This window comes from Pholcus phalangioides, unplaced genomic scaffold (assembly GCF_987345545.1).
Source record: "Pholcus phalangioides strain wild (caught in Gottingen) unplaced genomic scaffold, Ppha-v1.0 ptg000039l_1, whole genome shotgun sequence".
In the NCBI taxonomy this organism is placed as follows: domain Eukaryota; kingdom Metazoa; phylum Arthropoda; class Arachnida; order Araneae; family Pholcidae; genus Pholcus; species Pholcus phalangioides.
In genome coordinates, this window is record NW_028301625.1 from 28,621,438 (window position 1) to 28,648,651 (window position 27,214).

At 35.6% G+C, this 27,214-nt stretch overlaps 2 protein-coding genes across 2 annotated transcripts in view; one reads left to right on the plus strand and one right to left on the minus strand.

Annotated features, from left to right (window-relative positions):
• Positions 1-3,692, plus strand: part of LOC149065791 (uncharacterized) — a 141,059-nt gene extending 137,367 nt beyond the window's left edge. Inside the window, exons 28-29 of the mRNA XM_089253924.1 lie at positions 284-382; positions 2,924-3,692. Coding sequence (XP_089110050.1) covers positions 284-382; positions 2,924-3,046 — 222 coding nt within the window. The 3' untranslated portion in view covers positions 3,047-3,692. The remainder of the gene's footprint in view (positions 1-283; positions 383-2,923) is intronic.
• A 6,254-nt stretch (positions 3,693-9,946) lies between these two features.
• On the minus strand, positions 9,947-17,323 carry LOC149065793 (uncharacterized). The gene is made up of 2 exons (XM_089253925.1): positions 15,583-17,323; positions 9,947-10,981 (listed from the first exon to the last, which is right to left on the minus strand). Exons 1-2 carry the CDS (start codon positions 17,196-17,198, stop codon positions 10,048-10,050), a joined length of 2,550 nt encoding a protein of 849 aa, XP_089110051.1. The 5' UTR covers positions 17,199-17,323; the 3' UTR covers positions 9,947-10,047.
• Between the last annotated feature and the right edge of the window lie 9,891 nt (positions 17,324-27,214).

Below are 27,214 nucleotides of genomic sequence, written 5' to 3' on the forward strand. Positions count from 1 at the left end.
ATTGGGATAAATTGAGAAGCTATGCATACTTAGATAAGACAACCATAATCTTTTTTGTGGGCAATGTATTATTATTATTTTTCAGATATATGCTTTTTTGTTGAGTTGCTGTATTTTAGTTATATTTTACATCTATATTTTTTATGGGCATGTTTTTTCAGCCATTTCGTTGAGCAATTTTTCTGTTGTGGCCTTTGTGTTTGTATTTGAATTGTCTGCCAGAGACTAATAATTGTTCTTGATCGTAATGGATTTTATTGTAAAAGGAATTTCAATTTTATAGATGGAAATGGAGAGGCATCTTGGTCGTAAATGGGCAGATGATGCTGAAGTCACTCATTGTACAACATGTGGTAGAGTGTTCACTGTAACAGTTCGCAAGGTATAATTAATCTGTAGATAGTTATTGAGTTTAAATTAATTGAAATTTTTTTGTTGACTATTTTCAGTACTTAACAGTGTATATTACAACTATATTCTTAGTACAATACACAGTGTATATATAGTACAAACTTGCAAATACCCCAATATTTTTGGGGTGAATTACTTTTAAACTTTTGATGCAGTTGGACATGATTACAACAAAATCACTTCCAATGACAGTCTGGAAATAACAAGCAAATTAATGTGGTTTTTTTACACAAAGCTATTTGTATAGCAATTCTGCAGCTTTTAACGAGCAAGTTTTTTTACATTAGCTTAAATTCAATGATTTATTCAAAAAGGATGAAAAGTAAATGCACAAGAAGAACCAGGAAACTGTTCAAGTTTTTTTTCCTGCTATTATGATATTGAAGTAAAGCACTTTGTCAAGGATAATGTACTTTACAATAGATGATAATAATTGAGGGTGTAATAGTCCAGGTTGATAAGATACTTGCTTAAAGTACCAAAGGATTTTTAGGGGTGTCGCGAGTTTGATACCTGATTTTGTCCTTGTCAGAAAATTTTGTGATGTGGAGGTACAACAGAAATGGTGACAACATGACCACAGAAAAAGACTGCTACTGTAGGGGTGCCACACACAGGGGCTAGTGCACCAACCTCTCAGTGATTATGAAAAAAAGCCAAAATGTCAAGTGCAGCCATTCAAAATTGGCAATAAACTGTCAGTCTTAATTAGCTCTTGCGTACAGAAAATGACAATGGTGCGACAAAAATTATCAAATTAATAATGATTGAAAATTTTAGATGTTCTGGTTAATCATTTTTAGAACATGAAATTGTGTATGTAAAAGCATTTTATAGAATCAATTACTGTGGCCCTCAACTGAAACAATGTAACATGATGATTAGGTTTACCATTTCACTAGACATCAACAATTTCATTAGTTCCAATTAATTCAGATTAGTGCGATTCTACTGTAGTTAAATCTTGATCACCATGTACCTTCAAATGCAAATATGCTTGGCGTTTTTTAGTAACATTACAAAGTTTTATAAATAAGTGATAAGAGAGTTTAAAACAAATTTTTTACTATAAAGCTGTGTTTCCCAAAGTGATTAATAATGCTCCTTGAGAGGGAGGAGGTGCGGTAGACTGATGTAAAAAGGATTCTGTGGGTTGGCTTTTCAGGGAGAGATGGGAACTGTTTTCTCTGAAAAGTGAGGAGGATGAGGGTAATAAGTTTGAAAGTCTGTTCTATGACATTCAGTGCATTTATCAAGTAATGTTGTGGGGATCCAGTGTATTATTAGTAAAGAGCATGTTTCGGCCCAGAGAGCCGAATGTCCTGCATAATTGAACCAGACAGTGATATACATGAAACTGTGTGGCTGACACGGCCAGCAGAGCTCGCTTGTATGTTCTCGATTACCATTACCATTTTTTTGTCTTCATCGTATTAATTGTTTATTTTATTATTTTTTTATAAGTTATTATAGTTAATGAGTTAATATTTTATTATGTTCGCGGAGAGATTTCAATATATTTGTCAACATCATCGACCCCCCTTCTTTCTACCGCCACAATGTCACTTGAAAAAATGGTGTTATTAAAAGTTTTTATAATTAGAAAGGAAATTTAATTTACTTTCCGTGTATAAATATGAACTTTCTGTGTTACCCCAAACTATTGGATACCTTTTTTCCCAATATTTAGGCATATTATATGAAGTATTGTATTATAACATGTGTAAGGAATCCCTTTTATCAAAAAATTGGGTCCCAAATGTATAGGGGCTGGTTCTTATATATGGATAGTGTTATAGATAATTAACAAATTACTCTCTCTCACAAACACACAATTCCTTAAAACTTAAATCTTCATAACTTGCATTGCCAAATGCCAGGCATTTATCAACCAACAGCACACGCATAAAGAGACAGCAGCAAATGATAAGTGGATATAGATAGTATGACATAACATACTTTGTGCTAACGATTTAACATATTAGTACATACAAGAGAAATGTAATAACATCAATGGTACTGAGGATGATGCAATTTGTGATGAGAATGACTTTGATGATGATAATGAATGAGTTAATGATTATTATGTGTCAGATGAGAATGTAATGAGGAATTTAATGATTTCTATGAATGAATAAAAAAAAAAAAAAATTTCAAATCTTAAAATAAAAATATATTCAATATCTTTGATTTGATGAAAATGTTTTTCCAAAATTTAAGCCAAAGAATCAGGTAGTTTCTTATTCATGTTAAAATACGGTATATAACGTCATTAAACATAAGCATAGCATTTAGTATGTTGTTTAGAACAAAGATTGACTTTTTTAGTAAAGGTTTTGACAATGCAGAAAAAACTGAAACTGTCCTATTATTTTACTCCATACTGTTTAAGCAGATTTGTGTTTCTAAGGATATTGCCTCAATTTTTTTATTATTTTTTTATAAGTCAATGGCAAATAGTTTTTTATTTGATTGAAATAAAATAATTTATTCATGTTTTATATTTATTCAGCATCATTGTAGAAATTGTGGGAAAATATTTTGTCATGAGTGCTCTGCAAAAACTGCTGAAGTTGCATCATCTAAGAAACCTGTCCGTGTCTGTGATGGATGCTACAAAGAACTGATAAAATAATATTTTGATTTCATGTTATATGCAAATGTACCACATTTGTTTTGTTTCATGATAGTTACGAAAAATAGTCTTGTTTCTTATTTTTTATGATAGATTTTTTAACTTATCTTTATGAAACATTCCTGGATTAGTTATTTTGGTTTATCATTATCAAGGGAGTTTATTTGATTTCAGTTTTTTTTTATAATTAGAGAAAGATTTTACAAGGATGCAGATAAAAACTTTAAGGAGAGAGAAATTGTATTTTTTTTTAATTTTTATGAGAATAGTTTTTAAAAAGATTAAAACAAAAATATAATTTTTTTTATTTCACGAAATTATACAGTAAACCCTGAATTCACGATACCGCTATTTCACGTTTACGGTTTTCATGATTAAATGCAATAATCTCAATGGTGTTGACAGAATTTTATTGAAACCCATAGTATTCTTTCCAATTTGATTACTGAATTAAGCTTGCAAATTATTTTATGTTGGAATAGTTTTCTTTTTTACCATTTCAGTTTTTTTTTATAAAAGATATTTTCAGTTGTTTAAAACTTTTTGATGCTATGTTCAAGTGTGTCTTAGTGCCAATATCAAATTGGCATGAAGATAGGCCTATAATGTAAAGTTTTCAAGAAGAGAATATATATATTTTCAGTTTAATGTTCATTTTTTTTTTATCTGCGTGAATCATGACTGCACATCATACTTGACCTATTTATTGATGAAGACTAGTAATGAGATGGGTCCACTGGTGCATAGTAATTGTGATTTTGCATTCAAAAAACGTGCAAAGTTTTTCATGCTATAAATTAACTACAGAAAGGGCCCGTTAAAAGTCCCAGCCTAGGGGCCCCGCTACAGGATGTGGGGGCCATGGTACAGGCCCTTCACGTAGAGCCTTCGGCGCACAATACTGGCAGATATTGTTTCACTAAGTGATGCTACAACCATGGATGTAACAGTTGTGAAGATTGCTTGTTGATTCCATTTGGCTTCCATAGCAGTATGCCGATCGTGACCTATTTTTGGCTCCCCCACCCACGTTTTTTTGGTCGACAAAGCTTTTTTTTGGCACCACCTCTAGAGTGGCACCTGGTCCAAGAGCTACCCCTGGTTGATCGGACGCAGGTCTCTGGACAGCTGCTTGACTTGTTTGGAATGGTTTCCATAATCAGTATATTGCTATAGTAACCAAGTGGAAGCATCAAGCTACCTCCACAATTGTTACTTCTGTGGTCTATTACAACTGTTACTTTCTTTTTTAATGGAGCGTTACGTATTTGCAGTGCCACTTGGTAACACAATATCCCCCAGTACTGTGCATCAAAGGCTCCACACAAAGGGACTATACCTGAGTACCACATATTTGTGTTCCACTAACCATTCAATCCAGAGAGATATAATTTAAGTGGTGTGTGTGTCGCTATATTATATAAGCTGCCTGCATGCTTAACTTTTGGAAGCCAGTACAGTACCAGTCTTTGGTGATCTAAGAGAAGATAAATTATTACACATTCGTCAATGTATTCAGATATGTACCCACACTCATATCGATATACTGCTATGTCAATCTTTTTTATTCATAAATAAATAATTGAATTTAATAAAACACCTTTAGTGGTAAGTATATTTGTTCGAAAGCCAATTATTCCCTCACAGCCTTGGTTTTTCAAGTCAAATATATATTTTTCACATGAGTGAGCAAGTTTATTTTGAGTTATTTTTTGCTCAGATACATGCACTGCCTTTTAACCAAAAATATCATACTCTAACACTTTGACATTGTTTCTTTAAGGTTATGCAATATCCCATCCCCTATTTTTTGTAAGAGATTTTCAAGTTTTATTCATAAGATTCTTATGTCTTTACTTATTCCTCTCTGATAAGTTCCGTAATGCTTTTGATATGCAGCTTGTGTTTCCATTAGTTCTTAGTTGGATTTAGTTTGGAATTTTGTGGTGACCAATCAAGTGATCCAAATGAACTAATTAAACTAATTAGTAACAACTCTTTTTAAACTAAGTTTTCTCACAGCTTGTGAGATTGATGTGTTGTGTCATTGTCATATTGAAATATGTCACAGCTTTCAGAGAAGAGAAAGTTTATTTATTTAATAAGATGGTCAGTAACTGTGTTGAGATACTTGGCTAACTTCATTTTGTTTGCTATATAGTATTGCAGAGTCTACTCCAGTCAAACAGAAACAAAGCTATAGATCATAACAATACTTCCTAAGGCTTGCATTGTGAATACAGCACATGAAGGGTCCAATGCTTTATGTGCTTTCCTTCTAGCTCTAATGTGATTATACTGGAAGAGAGTAAATCTGGAATCATCAGATTATGTGATTCTTTTCATTGCTCTGAAGTCCTATTTTATTGTTACCTGGCAAACTAGTCTTTTTTTCTTGGCTCTCATCTGTTTTTTGAGTTGAATTTATCTTTTTTTCACTACCAAACATAGTCAGCTCTTGTGATGGTTCAGTATTGCCAAATGTTTTTAAAGATTTCAAGATCACAATAATTCAGAATTATTATTTTTTATCACTTATTTTCCTTTATGCGCAGTAGTTTACCAAATTTCCAAAATTCCAACATTTTTCCAAAATGTAATGACCTACTGGACATTTCCCAATTATGGAAATTTTCAAAATGAACAACCTATGCTTCCCACACAATTCAGTATTTATATACTTTGATTTTCACTGTGACTTTTTTCTTCTGCCATGCAGTGTGCATGTACAATTATAATATCTGCAGAGAAACTAGTGCACACACATTCACATTTGTGATTATTCCATCAACATAATGAATTGTGTGACTTTAAAATTTCTTTTTCATCATTTTTATTTAAAAAATCTTAAAAAGTTTGCTTTTTTAAATAAGGTTCACTGTGAGGTAAGTTGAAATTGAAAGTAAGTTGATTGTAAGTTGAAGTTGAAAAGTGAACCACACGCGTTTTGTAAAATTCAGTTAGCTTCTGGGAATGGTATCTTGTGGAATTTTTCTTTCGTACTTGCTCTGTGTTTCAGTAAATTAGCTTGGTGCACTAGCTGCTCTAAAAAGATTGCAAGGAGACTTAATATGAAAAAGTTAGGTTTGTGATCTTGTTGCTACTTGCGCCTTTTACATTTTAACTACAGTAACTCTTTTTGAAGTTATGCTATAGGCAAGACTGACGATAACAGCATAAGTTGGGTATGATTTTGCATACAAAGGCATATACAGTAAATCAGCGGTTCTCAAGTGGTGTTCTGTGGAGCCCTTGGGACTCCTTGTGCACTCTCCAGGGGCTCTGCGGCCACTCGAGGAAAATAAAAACCCAGTAAATAAAAAAAAATAGAAAATATTTTTTAAATAGTAAAAACAAATCTGAGTAACTTTTTGATCAATAACTAAAAAAAATTTTCACGAAGCTCCACCATAGAATTTTTTCACTAAAAAGGGCTCTTCAAGTCAAAAAAGGTTGAGAACCGCTGCAGTAAATGCATGGGCGGAGATACGGGGGCATGGGGGGCATTGCCCCCCCCCCCCCCCAGCATCAAAGGTGGAGTCGACTGATCTAATGTATATATGAGCTGACGACATCATCATCATCGTGCCCCCCCCCAGACTTCCAAGTCAATCTCCGCCTATGAGTAAATGCTATTTTATTGAGACCAAAATTTAGGAAAAACAGATCTTTTGGTAAAAATTACAATTAAAAATGCAGTTATTCCTGCCCAATGTACTAAATAAAAAGCAAAAAGTTGTTTTTATAATGATGGCTTTATAAAATCTAAGTTGCATTGGGACCCACAATCAGGTCCATATTTCCTGAAATCTGTGCAAACAAACATCATACGTGTAGCATGCTTCAATTGTTTTTCATAAAACCTTGATTTTGGAGACAAGAAAAAAAACCTTTCATTCGTGAGTTGAAATTAATTAAGAGTTGCAGACCTGAAGAGTTATATTGATGAATGTCAATGAATTTTTTAAGGCTGGCAATAAGGTTGAACTTCAGACAGATATAAAATTGTGACCAGTCTGCAAAACTGGCAGGTGCCACACCACCACACTAAGCCTTAGAATAATATTTCTAAAAAATCATGGCAAAGTTCTCATTTTTAACCACTTTCCCAGCTTATACTGTAGACTCAAAAATCAGCATAATTTAGTAGATATACTGTTCTGATTAACCAAACAGTTCTTACTCTTAAGTATAACTTAATAATTGCTACCGATTAGGCATTTATCCTGTGATTATGCTTCAATTTAAGAAATGTTAATTTTTTTCAAAAAATTGTGTAACTCGGAGTTCTCATAACTTGGGGTATTACTGTACTTCTGAAAGTTTGAATTGATCTAATATCGATATTTTGCTGTCAAGTTCTTCCTTTCTTATTATTTAATCTGCCATTTTAATATAATTATGATATTTCTTCAGGGGGAGTAGGAATTACGTGGGTTACACTTGCCCCCATTTTTCCTGTGTTGGGGTAATTTGAACAAATAAATATACACTGACCTCGTACCTACTTGCATTGGCTTTATCAACTGTGGTATGCAATTGAAGAAAGGGATAGAAATCTCCTGAGTCAGCACTAGCTGCTTCTATAGACCTAAAAGATGAGTGTCAACAAACAGAGGAACAACTAAACTTCATAGATATATTGTTGGAAACCATTCTAGAAGCAAAGGTTGGTGACTGGGTTCTTGTCTACCTCACAAATAAAAAGTCTATAAAGATGTTTGTTGGGCAACTGACCGATCTTAATACTTGTTGGGAAGCAAAATTTGGAAGAAGAATCTGTACTACATCTATCTTTTAATGGTCCAACATTCAAGACAAAAAGTATGATTAGAAGAGATGAAGTACTGTCATTTCCTTCACCTCTCAAGTTTGATAGTATGGAAAAATTCACATTACCCTTCTCATTTGCCTCATATAATGTTAGTTAATATTTATGGGAGGTATTATTACATGTGAGTTTTCTGCATATCAAAGTTGTTGTTAATAAACATTAAATTTTCTGCATACTAAGGCTGTTAATTAGCTTTGCATTCAGTAATAATAAAAGGCTTGGGTTTTTATGATTGAAATGAATTTTTCCCCTTTGTTAACGCTTCTCTCATTTATAAATAGTCATTTTATGAATAATTTTAAGCACAATCAGTCTCAAGTTTCTCTTGTCCTCCCCCCCCCCCCCAAGGAATGAGAACAAGAATTAAAACAATGGAACAAGAATTAGAATATAAAATTTATCTTGAAAAGGGGATAATGCAGAAAATAAATTTAAAACATTAGCCCTAAATAAAGCATGACTCAAAAAACCTGCTGCCAAATTTTCAAGACGTTTTATTGACGGTAGGTGTTATATACGTTGAATTTGCACTATAGAAAGAAAGCGGCTCCACTTACCACGGTGAACCTTATTAAAAAAAATATGTCCAATGTTCCTCCAATTTTCATTATGTTCTTCAAATTCCATTGAATGTTGTGTTTGTGTCTGAAATCATTAATTATTGGAGCAGAAAAACTTTATTTACAAATAATTTATTAACAAACTATTATTTAAATATTTTTGAGCATTAACATAAAAATTTATTATGTTAATAATAAAATTCTTGGGATGAGCCAACATTATGTGTCTTGTTGAGATGCCTTATTTAGGCATAAAATGCCATTTCACATATGAAATTAATTTCATAACAACACTTGTGAATCATTTGTGATGTTCAATTTTGTATTTTGTCATTGCCAATAATATTTTTTGTAAAAAGTGTACAGTTAATTTCTCATTTGATACTGGATACATTATTTCTTTATGGAATAAAGTCTCAAATTTGTAAAGATTTGAGAAATACTTTCTTATTATGTCACAGTCTTTGATTCTATGTGTGGCAAAAAATTGTTTCTTTTGAAGTTCTTGTTTTCAAAACCACCAGTGTATGCAAGGAATGGAGGAAAATCCCTCTCACCCTTGAGTCGAGATAATGGTGGTTTTTTTCATTGACAAAAAACAGAAAAAACACCCTCTGGAGAGGAAAAATAAAAGATTAAATCCTGGATATACACCATTGTCCAAGACAATGAATAATTAGAAGCACTATATAAACTCTTCGGAACTGTTGAGTTATCATTGGTATTAAGATTATAGTAACTCCGAGGACATACACAGCATACGTCCTCTCATTTAGATATTTAGCGACCAGAATGTTATGCCCCATATGTCGCTCCTTTAATAAACCTGATTATTCGATGGTATGCAATTTTTAAATAACACGTTCTGGTTGTGAGGTCAGTAATGACCTTGATTCTATTACACTGCTAGAGGGCAAAATGAGTGGGGTGTGAATAAAATTGCATTTCAGAGTGCAATTAGAGATTTGACTACCGTTTGTGTGAGTGCACATTTTATTTTTGCTTGAATTATTTATTTTTTGTCATGGATGGTTACAGTAGTGATGATGAAGATTATATACCAGGAAGTGAGGATTATTTGGAGAGTAGTGACTCAGAATATGAAAATATTTCAGATGAAGGTGTGAAAGCAAAAACAGCAATATGTATAAGTATTATAGAATGTGCGGTCACAAAAAGTTCTGTGAATGGTTCAATATTTAAAGAACAATGCAGGTTAAAAATGTGCGCCCATACACTTTGAGAGACATGTAAAGACATCCGTCGTAGAGGTGTGATTTCAATTTAAAATTCTCTACGACGGACAGTTGATGAGATAAAGGCAGTGCTAGCACTTACTGAACACCCTGTAAAATTGATATGGTAATGTCTGAAAATTTTTAATCCGAGGTGATTTTCGACCAAAAATGTGATAGAAATATTCATTGAATGTTTTCTTTCTGGCATTTAAATTTTTACTAAAATTCACATGCTCATACTTTTTTTAAAAAAGTTATTTTACACACGGTATTCTTTGAAAAAAAATCATGTATTCTGAGCCTGTTAAACGATTTTTTGAAACGCTTGCGTTGTCAATTTCCACAAAAAATATTTTTGTACATTAATTTCTATATTAGTCTTTCTTCATTTGATGACCAATATACTACTCCATCAGCCCTGTCTAAATAATTCATTCCAGAAACTGGAGGGGGACAATTTCTGTTAAAACGTCGAAATTCCATCCCGATTTCTGAGGAACCTCTCACGCAGTTTTTAACACTAGGTGTCCTATTCGCAGAACATGCACTGTATGATTGTGTTCTATGCAACACCCATGGTGGTCGGATACAGGTACATTGTTTCGGGCACATGCTAGTCGTGGGTTCAGTGCCAGATTCACCATCTAAAGAATCATTCTCATTCGAGCTTTCTGGTTTCGATGGTTGTTCGCTTCTCAGCATAGGAGATGTTTGCCGTCTCCGGCCCAGCATCGACTCGTACTGCAACGTAGAGGCAGCTCCAAAAGGTAGTCTTTTTCTTCCGCAGAGATACACGCTGCTTCGATTAGGGCAAATAGGTTGAGTATCCAAGTTTCTGGCTCCCAAAGACCAAGTTACGCAACGGCAGTTGCATGAATTGCTACTAGAAAACGAACTGTTGTTTCGTTTGCTATCTTGTTGGCTGATGTGGTTTAGGAACTGATGCTGCCATAGAGAGGACAGGGGTTTATGACCACTGTTCGCATAACAAAGCTTTCTTCGGAACTGTCTCTTCATTCTCCTGCGCACGAGAGTTCGACGGCATCTCAGCGCAATTACTACTATGCATAAGCAGAGAATGCTTAGTCCGCAGCAAGTACCGATCAAAAAGTATGCCAGTGTTTCCATGGTAAGAGAGGTTTCATGAAAGTCGATATAATAATCATCTTCGTTTGCTTCTTCTGTATTTTCTTGGTCATGATTATCAGCGTCGATACGTCGTGTACTTGTGAGAAACATCGTTTCTGGTGCTGCAGTAACCGTTGGCTGTTTACGGGGATACTGCAATGACGTGTCTTCCAGCCTAGAAAAGAACAGAATGAAAAACCCATGATATATATATAGTTATCTCTATATGTTGCTATTTATACTCTAAGATGCAATCTGATTTTATTGGGGGATTCTGAAAGTCGCAATAATAATTTCCAATGTACATTGACATTAAGTCGTTTCAAAACATTTTCTTGAAAGTGCTAGGAGATATTTTTTACAGAGAAACATATAAATTCAGAAAAGATCTGGATATAGTTGGAACCGAACTTTATATTTATGCTACTATGAATAATTAGAGCAGTGGTTCTTAACCTTTTTCCATCCTGCCCCCCAGTGCAATATGACTCATCTTCCCGCACCCTATTGGATAATACATTTTCTATCAGAAACAAAAAAGGCTTTCATGGCCATCGTGTAAATTAGAATTAAATTTAAAAGTTTTCGGGTTTTTTGGTCGACGTGAAGTACAGTTTTTGTCTTTCGACGTTTAGTTCGCATGAGTGCACTGTCTCGTCGGGATTGGTCTGTTGTCCCCATTGGCCGAAGTTGTTCCTAAGGGCTCTGGATAATGCTTGGATTTCAACCTCATCATTTTAAAATAGGAAACCAAGCACTGTTGATCTTCCTTTCTGTTGAAGCAGTTCATGTGCTTTTGAATTTCGATTGCTTTTCTAAAAATACGTGGAAAATATCTCACGACCACAAATATCTCTCGACGCACCACAAAAGATCGATATTGACCAGATTAATCGAGCACGAACGAAATTGTAGACTGTGTCAGGTTGACAAGTCAGCCGTAGCAGAGCATGCCCTGACCAAGGATCACCAAATTCTCTTCGCGAACACCCAAGTGCTATCCAACGACGTGAGATATTTTCCACCAAGGGCGTAGCGGGGAGGGGGTCTGGTCCCCCAAAATGTGAGAAATTGATAGAAAAAAGGGAAAAAGATGGCCAAATCTATTGTTCTATCACTTTGGTCCCCCCGAAATGAAAGTGGTTCCCTCCCCGAACGAAATTTATGTCTACGCCCCTGTTTTCCACGTATTTTTAGAGAAGTAATCGAAATTCAAAAGCACAAGAACTGCTTCAACAGAAAGGAAAAGAAGATGAAGAGCAATAGTGCTTGGTTTCCCATTTTAAAAATGATGAGGTTGAGCACTATACAGAGCCCTTAGGAACAACTTCGGCCAATGGGGAAAACAGACTCGCTCAACAGACCAATCCCGACGAGGCAGTGCGACTCAAGCAGGGAGAAGGCGTAAGTATTTGCTTTTTCAGGGTTTTTTGAGCGGAATTTTCTCTTTTCAGGTGCCAAATTACCCGAGCCGCTACCGACATGGCAAGGTTGAAGAAAGCTCCAGCTAAAGGATCCCGAACCCCGAAAAGACCCCTCCCAAAGAAGGCTTCTGTTTTTTACACCATCACTCCCTGACTTCCAATGGTTTTGACTGGGACCTGCTGATCACAAACACCGAAGCTGGCTTCATCTCCCACCAGGAAGCACTTCGTCAGGACATGAAATCAATGGCAACATTTCTGGATACCATCATTGCAGACCCAAAGCTCTAGGATACATCAACGGATGCCTGCCCTAGGTCTAACTCTGATTTACATCCTAAAAAATCATGCTGATGGCAAGAAAGCACCTCTTGGCCTAGCTCTCTCTCCGAAATCTAAAAGACTCATGGTGTACCTTAATTCCGGAGAAAAAACCACCAAGGCTGCAGAGGAAATTTCTACCCCCCCCCCCTCTTCTCTTTCCAGATCTCAAAATCCGGAAAAATTATTTTCCGAGGCATTATATATAGCAGCTTCAATCCCTCCTGTTTTAACGGCAGAGGTAATCGCTGACAAGAATCAACCAATAGAAATCATTGATTCCATCCAGGACGACTCGAGACAGGAGACCCATAATGCATCGGGAATCATAGAAGAAATCCCAGATACATCGGGAAATGAGTTCTCGACTATCATTGGACAAAACGCTCTCACTGACCAACCAGAGACTCGACAGAAAATCACACTCTTCTCGTTGCTAGCTACGGAAAATAATTTAACACAGATAAGCAACTTTACCACGGTTAGGCTCAGAGGCAAGAACATTGAAATTTCTTTTCAATCTTCCACAGATTTCAATGCAGCTGAAAAATGGCTACGCAACGCTCAACTTCTCTCCGAGCCAAAAGAGAAGAGATCAGACTTTTTCTCGGTTCTTCTGAGAGGCCTAGAGAACAGTACCTCGATCCCGGACATTCAGCTTGCCCTGGAAAATCTGGGCTTCAACATAAAAAATATCGAGGTCTTTAGAAAAACCAAGATCAAAGCTTGGAGAGTTACTCACTCTTCCAAAATCAGATCACAACTTTGGTATTCTTCACTTAGACTAGCCTTCACCATCTTGAAATTTCGGTCGAAAAATTCATCAGAAATTTCCACGCATTCCAACGCCGTCGATGTCTTCTTTTATCGCACTTTGCCAAATCCTGCGTCAACGAATATAGATGCATAAAATGTACGGACATTCACGAGCCGGGAAGGTGCGGGGAAAGGACGCTCCGACCTGCGTTCTGTCTGGCGCCCAGCAAACTACAAGAAATGCCCAGAGTATCTCAAAGTACTTCACGGCAACAAAAACAAGACGACTCGGCGTAAAGCCACGGCTACCAACATCTCGTCGCAAACTTTTACTCCGAGTAAACCGACCACAGCAACATCTTTTAAAGCAACATCTCTTCCAAGATCAGTCACTCTGAAATTCAGAAAATACATTGAAGAAAAGAAAAGTTCCCATGCGGCCAGACCTACGGTAACCCCCGCCACACTGTCTTGCGGAACCACCTCGGGTCGAGACTCCGTCACCGGCAGAGCCAACTTCCGTCCCCCAATCAAGGACGCCGAGTCGCCCAAAGAACTTTTGTGAACTTACAAGGAAAGCAGTTGCTGATCTCCGTTCAATAGTCTCACTCATGGCCGAAGACTCCATAATGGACGGTATTTCTCTCAACCTTTTGCGTGACTTCACAAGCTGTGCTGAAAAATTATCGGAGACATGGACTCGAGGCCTAGGCCTATCTTAGAATTCTACAACAGAATTCTATCTTATCTTCCATTTTCTACTATCCACTTTCAAAAAACTGAAAAATATTCTTCAAAAAAATTCTAAAACTCTTAAAAAAAACCCTTTTTATTTTATTTTAACTTACATTTTGTCTAATTTTTTAACTTTAACTCTGCCATCTAGGATCTATCTTTACTAAGTTTTTTTACAGGTCATCCTACGCAGTAGAGAAAGAACCAGTCAATCCCAGGGCTTCACCGAATTGGACCAATAGCAGAGGACCAGTCTCTCCGGCTTTCTTCACTCTTGCGATATTTCTGCTTCATAACAAGACTAACCCACGAGGGTTAGTCTTGTTATGTTAGTCTAGTCCGTAGTGGCCCGCTTCTAAGACCAGTAGAGTGGTCATTAAAAATTGTGCCACGGGCTGGCAAATAAATCTCAATTCAGCTCACTAACCCTCGTGGGGTTGTGACGACATTTTACAACTCATCTCTTTTCGGAGTTATAAATTTATCTTAACTCCGAGACGACATCAGTCATTCCAAAGTTCGCTTATTTACCGGCCTCCTCTTAACGTACAAAAAATTATAAAATTTTTCTCAAATAATTGCGGATTTTTCCAACTTTGTTGGCCTTTGAGAATTTATTCTCATTGACATTAGTAAGCCTGGCCTTTAGTAAGCCGTTGTAATAGCCCTGAGGGCAGATTTCGGCAAAAAATTCTTGCATTCCACATTATTATAAATTTTTTTAGTTATTTAATTCCCTTTTCGACAATGTTTAATATTTAATTTTGGCTTCTTGTTTTTTTAAAAAAATTAATTCAAGAACGTGGAACTAAAAAAAAGTTACTATTTTTGGAGAGAAAAAAAAAGATTCAATGAATTCTTTATTTATCGATACAGCCGGAACAACAATGTATAAACATTTGTTTGACATTTGATTAAAATTTTGACGTTTGTCTCGAGTCATGCTCACGACAGTATCAAATCTAAGCCCACCATGCTGATAACACGAGGTACAAATGTAAACAAACCGCAAAATATTTTAGACATTAATTGTATTTTTTCTCAATCGAAATGAAAAATAAGTACGATCGCTAATCGAAAAATAAACTTTCGCAACGCGAATTTCATGTCACACATTCATGTAAGCGAAAGTTAGAAGATGAGGTATCAGAAGATCGATGTGATTCATATTTTTTGAGAATCAAAAAATTAAACTTTTATCATCATTTCAATTTTCCTGAATAATAAGTTAACATATTTTTTGTTCTATCTTACACCCCCAAGAATGATTTGCCACACTCCCGGTAAAGAACCACTGAACTAGATCAATAAATCTATACTCGGACGTAGAAAAAGAGAACACCACAAATTATTATATGTCTTCCTTCTTCAAGATGATCATCGAGTCTTTTGTCTTCAAGAATTTTTATAACTTCGTTAGTCAACTTGATATTGCTGTAGAAGTTAATTTGGTTGCGATTTAGTTTCGAATAGTTATTACAGAGTTACATGCAATCAGATGATGGGAAATGAATAATACTTTGCAAAGAGAGTTAGTTACCTGAAGGGGAAAAATGTACTTGCTGCAGTTGGTACGGCAGTTGTTGTATATTTAGTTCGAACTCCGAAGCCAGACCTTGGAATATTCTGAGGATGCCTATCACCTGCGTAGAGATTAGGCTGCGTCTTCTCCTCCATCACTGGTAATCTACGGAAAGGTTCCAGATAATGTTGAATTGCTCCTGGTTGAAATTCGGGTATTGAGTATTCTCTGTTTGCATGTCTGAATGACATGGGATCATAATCAGGGTTAAAATATTCCTTCATATACTGTTTTTTTATGTTATGTGGCTGGTTGCTTGAGTTAACGCCATCTGACATTTTTCCTCGTCTTGTAACAAATTCTGACGAAACACTAGATGGATTCCAGTTTGAATTCGGTGAGTTTCGATTCTCATTAACATTGTCGCGTGAGTTTGGCCAGAGAAGACGGCTATTGATATCCAGGCTTGAGGATGAAGTATCATTTTGTTCATAAGAATATTCCGAAAGACTTATTCTATGATCATTGATGTTCGAATGAGAATACGCCAAAATTTGATCGCTTATCGTCTCGTTAATTTCTACAACAGGATTAGTGCTTCCAACCAAGTTATCAATACTGCTATTGAATGAAAAGTTCAGTTTAATATTTGTTACTGTTTCTGGTTGAACGGGAGCATTTTGAAGGTGCTGTAGCGAAGCCTCTGTAACAATATCGGTACTTATTTCAATACAGCTTGTACAAACTGTGGATTGGGAAACAAAGTTATGTTTTTGATTTCTATCCATTGCGAAGTGAGAGTTAGTGGTAGTACTTTCAAAAGAAAAGTTCAATTGTTCCAAAACTGAATCATTGATCGGATTAGCTATTAATAACTTTTGCGATGCCAATTCAGAAAGATTTTGTATTTCCAATGCTTTCCGAGTATTATCGAGTTTACTTTGACTCTCTTGACCTTCAGGTTCATTTTCCAAGTAAATGTTGTCCTCGTAATGACTCTCTTCAGTTTCGTTAGAGAGGGAATTATTTGATGATGCATTGAAATTGAAATAATTTTCGACCGATTTAGAACTCACATTGTTAAGATATGTTTCGGGATCTTGATGGAAGGATGGTCTTACTTTCAAAAAATTAGAAATATTGTAGGCACCTATTTTATTATTACGTAATTCGCCAGAAACAGTTCTTTCAGTGTACTTTTGTGAATCAATAGCACTTTTCGAAGGATTTTTTATCGATCGATTTTGAAAATTTTGAAGTGAGTACAATAATCTCACCAATCCTTCATTTTTTCCACTTTTTTCTGTTCTGTTGCTTTCTGAATGTATTATTTCTTTTATGGGGTTATGTAGAGGAGGGCTGGTATGCTCATTTTTGACATCCCTTAAGACCGGAGCAATGACAGTTTTCATAGTAGTTTCTTCGGAATCTTCATGCGAATCAAAATGAATGTGCCCATTTCGATCTGAAATACCTCTAAAATAAAACGAATCGGATTTAATTTCACGGCCATCCTTAAAGGGTGACATGGCACAAGCTATGTCTCTCCAAAGAATTAAATACACCGTGATGAGTCCCACATATAGGGGACTCATCCTGTTCATTAAGTTGTGACCACATCTGCAGAGCTGCATCGACTTCTTTTAGCCATGGAATGAAAGAAAAGATTTGATCTTTTATAGCTGGCAGTTAAGTTTTTCAATTGTTTTCTGACTAAAATTTCATCAACTGGATTGGTCCAATATGAGGGAGAATGACATTTTCACTTTTTGGTTTTTAGAAGCAATACTTTGGTATCTTTTTGGATGCAGTAATCTTCCAGCAATGACGAATAGCATATTTTCTGGAATGGAAAAAAAAGGATAGTTTCAATGTTTTGAAAAAAAATGCAATTTCAACCAATTTTATGGAAACTTGAGTTGTTAAATAATTACTATATTTGCTTCTTGACTGCAGGTAGACTAGGGTTCTCATGAAAGTCGATGATTTAATTGCGTAAGAAGCAGCCCCTCATCAACAAAAAGTGTTGCAATAATTTGTTTTATTTACCAAAACAAAGTTTCCCTTCATGAGAATATTTTTTTTTCTCGCAAACTGCATTCAAATAGATAAGTTATTCCGATTTTTACGAATTTTCGAAGTATTCGCGACTGGACACGTGTATTACTGGGTAATTGTGCTTTTTGTGCATGATTCTTCTAGATCAGTGATGGGCAAATTTTTCTACGAGCAGGACAGAAACAAGAGAAAAAGAATTACTGGTCGGACATATTCTGACATTGGTTCATAATAGGAAGTTTTATGCTTGGAAATGAAGGGGGGGGGGTATGGTGTATTCTATGAAGACCATCACTGTCAGGAGGGTCGCAACTAGGCGAGGGGGCAGGTGGGTCTGGTGCCCCAGGTGCTGGATCGGAAGTTGGCGTAAATTTGACCCTTTAATTCTCCCCCTCAACCTCACAAGGGGCGCCAAAATTCATGCTTTCCAACTGTGAAAATAAATATGCATATTTATTAGGGCTTGTTTCATTTTTTGCAAATGCAAAAATTTTTTTTAAACCAATTTCTATTCAAATTCTCACAGCTATATTTTGCATCTTCAAAAGTTGAACACTCCCTTAACACATTATATGCCAAAACTCTATTATTTAACTTTTTAAACCCCCCCCCCCCCATAAAAATGGTAACATGAATGAAATAGGAAAGAAAAATCATTTGGGGAAAAAAGTGCTATTAAATTGAAATTATTAATTAATAATTAATATTTTTTATTAAAAATTTTAGAACAATTTTATTGAGTTTTTAATGTTTATAGCAGTCAGTTTAAAATTTAGGTACAACAATCAAAATTAAACTAAAAATTCCACTGCTTAATTAGAAATGAAAACAAGCGTCCTAAAAAGGGACAATGGTAAATAATGGACTAAACGAATTTTTTTGAAACAATGAGATTAAAAATTTCTGTTCTATTACTTTTAAATCTGTGGTGGGCTGGATAGAACCTCTAAGCGGGCCGTAGTTTGCCCATCACTATATATATTCTAAATGCTGAATCTATAAGTGAATCTGAATGAAGCGTTTTGAATATCTACCTCTTCCAACAAAACGGTTATTTCCGATTTTATTAAAACGGATTGTGTTGAAACGGTAAAACAATGAAATTATTACAGTGAAATTTATATTTTTGTACTTTTCTATAATGCAGGAGTGCCTAACATAAACTTCTGTTTAGAGAAGTAAATTTTCAAAATTTTGAAATAATAAAAATCCACAAGACACCGCGAGCTTTCACTCTTTTGAGATGTTCCCTGGCAACGAAGATGAGAATACTTGGGGAAACAGACGGAATCATCCCAATACACTTCTTTTAAGCTATTTAGGGGGTACTGGTAATGGACCGTAATACAGTGGAACTTCGGTAGAATTGTGAATAATATTCTTTCCTACAGTCTCTGGTCACCGTGCCTCACTCGAAAAATGAACACACGCGCGAGCGTAACTGTTTACGATACGAAACTAGATGTAGGTAGCATTGTAACCACAATGGATGGTTACTTATGTGTTCGCTTGAAGTTTTTATTCTTTAAATTCTGCTTGGAGAAAACTGTGGACTGATTGGATTATTGAACGTGACGTTGAAGGTCTAGCTTATGCACAGGAGCCAACATTTGTCAATGAGATTGTGTCCTTGGGGAAGACCATGGGACTGGAGGTGCACGAATATGACATTCAAGAACTAGTGGTAGAACGTAGCCAAGACTTGACCGTAGACGGATTTCTTTTGCCCGCAGCAGCAAGAGTTTATGGACGGTATCTCGTCTGAGGAAGAGAGAAGTGAGATGTCCCTCACTTCAAATGAGATTAAAGAGATGTATAGAATGTGTGGGAATCTGTGCAAAATTTTGTAGAAAAGAACCAATCAAATAAAACTGTAGCAAAACGAACAATGAATCAGTGCAACGACAATGCAATTTCCTATTTCCGAGAGATCATAAAAAGGAGGCAAATTCAAGTGTTATTGGATAGGTTCTTTTTCAAAGTCACACGAAAAGAATAAGTTTGCAAACAACAGTGTCGTATCATCCTAAAAGAATAGTCCTCCTCTGTCTCGTCGTTTAGAGCAGTGTTTCTCAACCACCGGGCCCCGACATCAGATAAACCGGGTCGTGAATAGTTAACTGATTCATTTTAACCCATTTATGCCTCATTAGGCGTGCGTATGACCGGGCCTTCCACTCGCATAAAAGAAATCAACCAGGCCGCGGGCTTCCAAAGGTTGTGAACCACTGGTTTAGAGTAAGTTAATTGTAAACATTATCGTATGTACGTTCATTTATGGCGTTATTTATATTATATATATTTTATTGTGAATTATATTGTCTTGTGTTAGAGATTGAATGCCGTATTTATTAGTCATTTTTATATGAATGGATTATTGGGGACGAATTGTTCGAGTTTCCATTATTTCCTATAGGGAAGTTTGATTCGATATACGAGTGATTCGAATAGCGAGCACGTTGGTGGAACGAATTAAGCTCGTTAACCGAAGTTTCACTGTACCAGAGACAAGAATGGACTCTTATCACACGGGGCATGTTTGAATTTTGTTTCCCCACCGATTAATTTTTCAGGAGCAGCCAAATAAGGGCAAAGGAAGAATTCTCTTTTTACTTGTCCAGGGCCTGGAGCACCAGAACCTTCTCTCAATCCCCTAGTTTCTGCCCTGCGAACCTTTGAGAAGGTATTTTGGCAAAAACAAAGTTCAACTCTGTGTTGGAGATTTGAGATTAATTTAAAAAATTTAATCCTAAAAAAAGGAAAACATGATGGCTCATCAATTGCAGCTGCAATGTGGGAAAAGTTATTTGGCATAATTAAGAACGGTTAATTAAATGGTTAAACTAGCATAATTACAACCCTGGACCATAAAAAAAACGGGACAGTTTCTTCCAAAGCGGGAGATATAGTCAAAGATATCTTGTTTGGTAAACTAAGTTGTGAGGCTATGGACGGATAAAGAAAATCAGGTTTATCCAGATTCCCTTAAGCTGAAGCCCTTTCATACTGCAGGGTAATTGTAATTTAAAATTTTTCGCCCTACTTTACAAAAGTCGCAAGTTTGAATCACTTTTTTACCGTCTCATGACCAACAGAGCACCTACCAATGGTTATCTTCACATAATTAATCAAATAAGTTCACCTAGCTGTATCTGTGGCAACAACTGTGAATCTAACAATCATTTCTTATTTACGTGTTCTAAATGGTCAACTTTTACGGAATGTTTTCTGCAGAATGTAGTCCTTGGTAATAATCAGACATTTGATTGACACACACTCACTGAAGTGCCTCCGGGAACTTTGATCAAAGAATTTGAAATTTTCATGAAAAAATATAATCGTTTTTAATATTGGCTGCCTTCGTTTTTTCTCAGAGCTGAGAATTTTGTGGTTTTTTTTTGCATCATCTACTAGTTCTTTATTTTTTGTTGTTGTTGTTGATGCCGAAACTGTTTCTTTATTGTACTTCTTTGTTCTACACAGTTCTGTCATTTCTGATCTCCTTCGCAACTGTTTTTGTACACGATTACACTCTGAAGATATGAACTAAAGCTGTCCTACCCCTAGAGCCCTACGCAGGCATAGAGGACGTTAATCTGTATCTGTATGTAAAGACCTTTCAGCATACCTCTAGGGGCTGCACACGAAGCTTTTCACTCGGGTAGCAGATGAGCTCGAACCGCCTCTGCTATAATGGTATACTGTTATGCTATTGTCACAAATTTATATATTATTACATAAATTTACTGTATAAACTCAGTGTTATTTTTCCTCTTTCTTTTTGTGACGCGTATCCAAATTTTGTACAAATCCAGATTTATTTTATAAAGGGAATAACTCTATTTTAGTGTGTTTAAAAACACACTAAAATAGAATTCTTCCCTTGACGAGTTATTCGTAGTTGAAAATATCACTTATACAATCATTTCGATCGATTGCAGAACCCATAGAGTAGAGCTGTAACTATGAGTCAGGATAATTTTTTCGGGGGGGGGGGGGAACGGTGAGAGTAAACTCAATTTTTCCGCCCCCCCCCCAACTGCAATAGTCGATGATTTTATAACAGTACTTTTTTGTTTTTCCTAAAATTTTCCGCTCCCTCAAACGATTGCCCCCTTCGGCCCCGACACAACCCATTTAATCACCTACAGATAAAATAGCGAAAGAATTATTTCTTAAAAAAATGGAAGCAGGCAATAGTATCCGTTAATGTTTCTGGAAACATTAGAGATATTTAAGTAACGAAATTTCGAATTAAGGACGGGATATTAAAACTCACGGAATCAAAATGAGTAATGATTAGCCTTCATTTATTACCGCAAACAATGGCTACAGTTAGTTTGCAATGACATTCAGTAAAGCTGTAAGAAATGAAAAATTGATTTAAAAAAAATGGAAAAGTCAATAAAAAAAATATACCAAGTTCTGTGGAACCGCTATATTGTTTGACCGACCGTTCTTTTATTATTCGATGTAATAACTTTCAGAATGCATATTTGGAGAGCAATTCCAGCTTTGGGTCGCTGAATAAATTTTCTTAATGCCACACGAAAGTATTTACTATCTATTGAACTTGAATGATCTTATTCCATTAAAAGCGTGATAGAAAAATGAAAATTTGTATTCATTCAAGTAGGCAACAACTAGTTAGCGGCCATAAGTATGCCTCTATATTAGACTTCGTCATCTTGAACGCTCAATAAGAAACATAATTAGGAGAAGAACACGTTTTTACATTTCCTAGTGACAGTTCATGACTACGAACCACGAGTTCAACCCAGATGCTGTCAATCATAGTAATACGAGATTTCAAATATATACAACATAAGTATATTTCCGAATGACCGTGTTTAAAATGAAAAAAAAAGTTCTCTCAACTTATTAAATCTTTCGATTCGAGCATCAAATTATCTAATTTTCAACGAGAAAACAGACGATTATACATAATGTTGAGCTGGCAGATTCATGAAGTACTAAGCATGTTGTTCGTTCGATGGAGGTCATTTGAGGAAGTTCTTTAGATTTATTTTAAAAATGTAATTCAATTTTGAGCACGCAAAGCAAATAGACTGAAAAAGAACTCAAAGATCTTTGAACTTGTTACATAGATTCATGATACGGAAATACTCATACATCATTTTTAACGATTAGGCTCACTTCTGAAAAGAATATTTATTGTCACGAATTTCAGCAAAAAAAAAACAGGGTTGATATCGTAAGAGTGATGACAGAACTAGGAAACATCATAAATGACAACGTGAATCTTTAATATCGTTACTAGGGTGTTTGCACATATCACGGATATCACATATATTAAATATAATATATTTTAATAGATATTTAATGTATATACAGTATTATACACTGCTTGACAATTTAAGGAACTGCTATTTTTCGGCATACCTAACGATAGACACTCTTCAAAGAGATGAAACTTGGCACATGTTTAATAGACATCCTGAAGTATCTTTGTAATGCAAAATGGACTAGATGTCGCCACATGGATAAAAAAAAGAAAAAAAGTTTTTTTTACAGCGATTGTGAACATTTACAAGAAGTGTGCTCGTGCTCGTTCTGCTGGAAATAATTATAATAAGGAGTATGAATGACATACGAGTTCTTCAGTACGGAGTGTGACCTCCTCTGACACTGATGCACATTTAGCACTTGTTGTGCATATGCTGTCTGGCCACTAAATTGATGAGGAGAGCTCGAGGGATTTGTCCCATTCGTCCTTCAAGGCGATTTTGAGTTCCTGTATGGTTTGAGAAGGGTTATGTCTTTGGGCAATACATTTGAAGAGTGCATCCTAGGCCTGCTTAGTGGGATTTATTCCGGCGAATATGCAGGCCATGGCATGCGCTTAATATCTTCACTTGCTAGTGTGACGGACATTTATCCTATGCGGATGGGCAGGATCATCCATGAATAGAAAGTCTGTACCAACTACACCCCGGAAAAGACGGGAATTTTTTAGGATCACTCCATTACAGATACGAAGCGGAGTTCTGCCATTGTGCGCGATACCCGAACACACCATTACTCCTTGGACATAGCGATCAATTTCCTGGACATTCTGATAATGGAATCGTGTTCCTTGGACAACGGTAGCTGGTGTCCAGAATCACTGTTGACGAGAAAGAACGATTCGTCAGAGAACATGACTCTAGATCACTGTTGCTGAATATGCTCATTACACCAACGTAATCTTTTTCGACGATGATGTGCTCGTAGCGTAATTCATTTTACAGGCTTCCTTGCATATAAACCAACAATATTCAATCGCCAAAAAGGGGTTCTTGTGTATACTCGAGTACCAATAGCGTTAGCAAGGTCGGCGGCTATCTGGCCAGAAGCGGAATTTCTGTTTCTTTTTTCCACTAGGCTAACATATTCATCCTCTTGAGGTGTGGTGATCCTCCCACGGCCTCCAGCACTCGGAAGACTATTAATCAAAGATATAACCCTTCTCAAACCATACAAGAACCCAAAATCGCCTTGAACAATGAATGGGGAAAAATCTCTCAAGCTCTCCTGAACAGTTAAGTGCACATCATGAAAAACAGATGCCAAATGTGCAACAGTGTCATAGGAGGTCACACTCGATATTGAGACGAACTCATTCATATCTGTCCTTATTTCCAGCAGAACGAGCACTTTTCGTAGCTGTTTGCAATTGCTGTAAGGCGCATCTTTTATTTGATCATTTTTGTCGCACCACGGTCATTTTCTGCACACGAGGGCTAATTGGACCGGGGCCTACAATTTATTGCCGATTCCGAACGGCAGGCTTGTTTTAAACTCATCGAGAGGTTGGTGTGCTAACCCCTCGATGGGGGGGGGGGCAGCAATTTTTTCTGAGATCATGTCGCCGTTTCTGTTGTACCCCTGTGTCAGGAAAGTTTTCTGACAAGTACGAACAGGGTATTAATAAAGATACGTCATGATGTCTATTAAACATGTGCCAAGTTTCATTTCTTTAAAGGATGTCTGTCATTAGGTATGACGAAAAATAACACTGTCCCTTTGCAATTCTCAAGCAGTGTAATTAATTATACGTATCATCCCTTGATTCACCGGGGGTAGCGAATCAAGGAATGATATAGGGTTCATGTTATAAAAAAAATTATATATACAGAAATAATTTATTTGTAATAGGCTTAGACAATAATTTTTAGATGAGTAAATTTTTTTCGTTATGTTTTTTTTCCATAATCTTTTGGAACTTTCTGGTTGAAGACTCGAATTTCAAATGAATGGAATTTTCAATCTATTTCGCTTGGGTACTGCCAGTTATACAATATGCTATCACAGTTTGGGGTGGCGACTATGAGACTAATGTTAACGTGGTTAGAAGCTCTTTGCAAAAAGTAATCAACAATGTATCTCAAAAAATTTTCATGATCCAGGACTGCAATAATGACTATAGATTTAATACTCAGAAACTTTATCTTTATAAAACAATTTTATTTATCCAGAAAAACCCTGCATGGTTCAAATTAAAGCAAACAGTAAGACAAACAAGGAGAACTGGAACCCAATATGAAGTGATAAAGCCAAATAAAACCATAATACAGAAACAGTTTTTATACATCGCACCTAAAGAATATAATAATCTAAATCATGATATAAAATCTGAAAAATGTATTAGAAAATTTAAACTATTACTAATTAATGATATCAATCAAATCTCTTGAGTAACAAGTAGGATGCAATCTGCCTTTCCCACTCTTATTTTTTGGATATCTTATATTTGACTGACTGTATTTAAGTTTTTTTTTTTTTTTTTTTTTTTTTTTTTTGTAATCTGATCAATTTTAAATTTTAGTGATGCATGATAAATTTATGGTTGCAAATGAATGATATCAATTTCTCAAAGTGCAAGCACAGCGAATACAAATTTTTATCTACTCAAGTCCAGATACGAGTGCTGTTTTTTACCTGGTTGGTCTGTTGCCAAGTATTATCGTTTAAAGAACCCTGGACGGATCGTACGATCCCTTGGGTTAATATTGAAATGTAAGATGTGTTTGTGTATTTGTGTTCTGTATTTGTCTTGATGTGTTGATTAAATTTCAATTTCAATTTTTATCGGATTATCATATTGAATTTACACTGCATACAAAGAACGATACAAGAAATTTCATGACCCGATGAATTTTATGAATTCTTGATGATCCTGTGGTTCGCGAATTCATCTTTATGTGGTTCATCTCACTTCGTTTCGCGGAGTTAGTAATAAAGATGAGAAAACATTTACCCATTCAATTTCTCCCTTTTCTTTTCTCTTCATTCCTGTTCATTTATTTGACATTTGCGGATCAGTCGAATGTGGAATGTAAAAAAAAGAACAGCATCAAAATGACTTGAACGTGTCGAATAAATTGTTTTTGTGTGGTCCCACTTCATGCTCTTATGAACACATGCAGTGATGAACAAAAAATTATTTGCTCTAATTTTTTTTGCTGTTTTTTTTCCCCAACAGCTTTTACAGCACGACACTATTTAGGATGGAATTTGAACGCACGTTAAAAAATCTTCTAGAAACATTAATTCCAAATCACGAAAAATGGTAAAAACGGGATACAAAAGACAGCTTGTTACATCAAGCTGTAATATTAAAAACAGTTAGGATACCTAATTTTCAATGCGTAGAAGTTAACCTCAGTTATGTCTCAAAATTACTTATGGAATTAGAATTTGGGATTATAAATTTGTCACATTCTGGCAAATCGAAACTAGGATGCTTTTGACATCGAAAAATATTTTTAGGTACTGGTATTGGTAATAGAGTCTGAAGGTTGAGCAGACAAATCCGGACCTAAGACCTTTGAGCCCGTTTTTAATTTCATATAAATCGAGGTTTTATGTCTTAAATAAGATTTTTTTGTCTTCCCAGTTCCAGATAAAATAGGGAATGACTACAAATACATAATTCGCAGAGAAGTGCTTCGTACTATTGAGGATTATTTCGCATCGGTAACGGTCCGATGCTGTTCCAGTTCAAGATTTAAGCTGTTTTTGTTCTAAAAAAGCTCTTAGCAATTTCATACTTTAATCATAGGACATGTTTACTGTGGAACGAATACTTTATTACAAAGGCATAATCTTCTATTTATTAACTATAGTGTTTTTAAAGATCAAACTTCGGTATTGGTTCCAGGCTCGGTCCCGGGGAAGAGTATAGATATATTTTCCTCACAACAGACCGATAAATGGCGCCTTCATTTCCAACCCAACTCGTTAACGACAGTAAATTGCATATAGCAATATTTCTGGATTTGGTGTGTGGTGCCTTTCGTGTACCTACGAGATGTTTAGGATATATCATCGTTGTGTGTGTGTGTGTGTGTGTGTGTGTATATATATATATATATATATATATATATATGCAACGATGATATATATATATATATATATATATATATATATATATATATATATATATATATATGTGTGTGTGCGTGTGTATATATACAGGGTGATTATAAAAAGCTATCCCGACAGATGGGCCCCTAACTATCATACCATTCACAGAAACTGAATGAAATTTTGGCATAAGGTATTTTGATGTATGCGCTCAAGAATGATA

Excerpts from the sequence above, each read along its gene's own strand:
- LOC149065793 (XM_089253925.1), bottom strand. The coding sequence starts at position 17,198 with ATGCAGCTCTGCAGATGTGGTCACAACTTAATGAACAGGATGAGTCCC. Across the intron at positions 10,982-15,582 it reads AGTACATTTTTCCCCTTCAG|GCTGGAAGACACGTCATTGC; the intron begins GTAACTAACTCT and ends GTTCTTTTCTAG.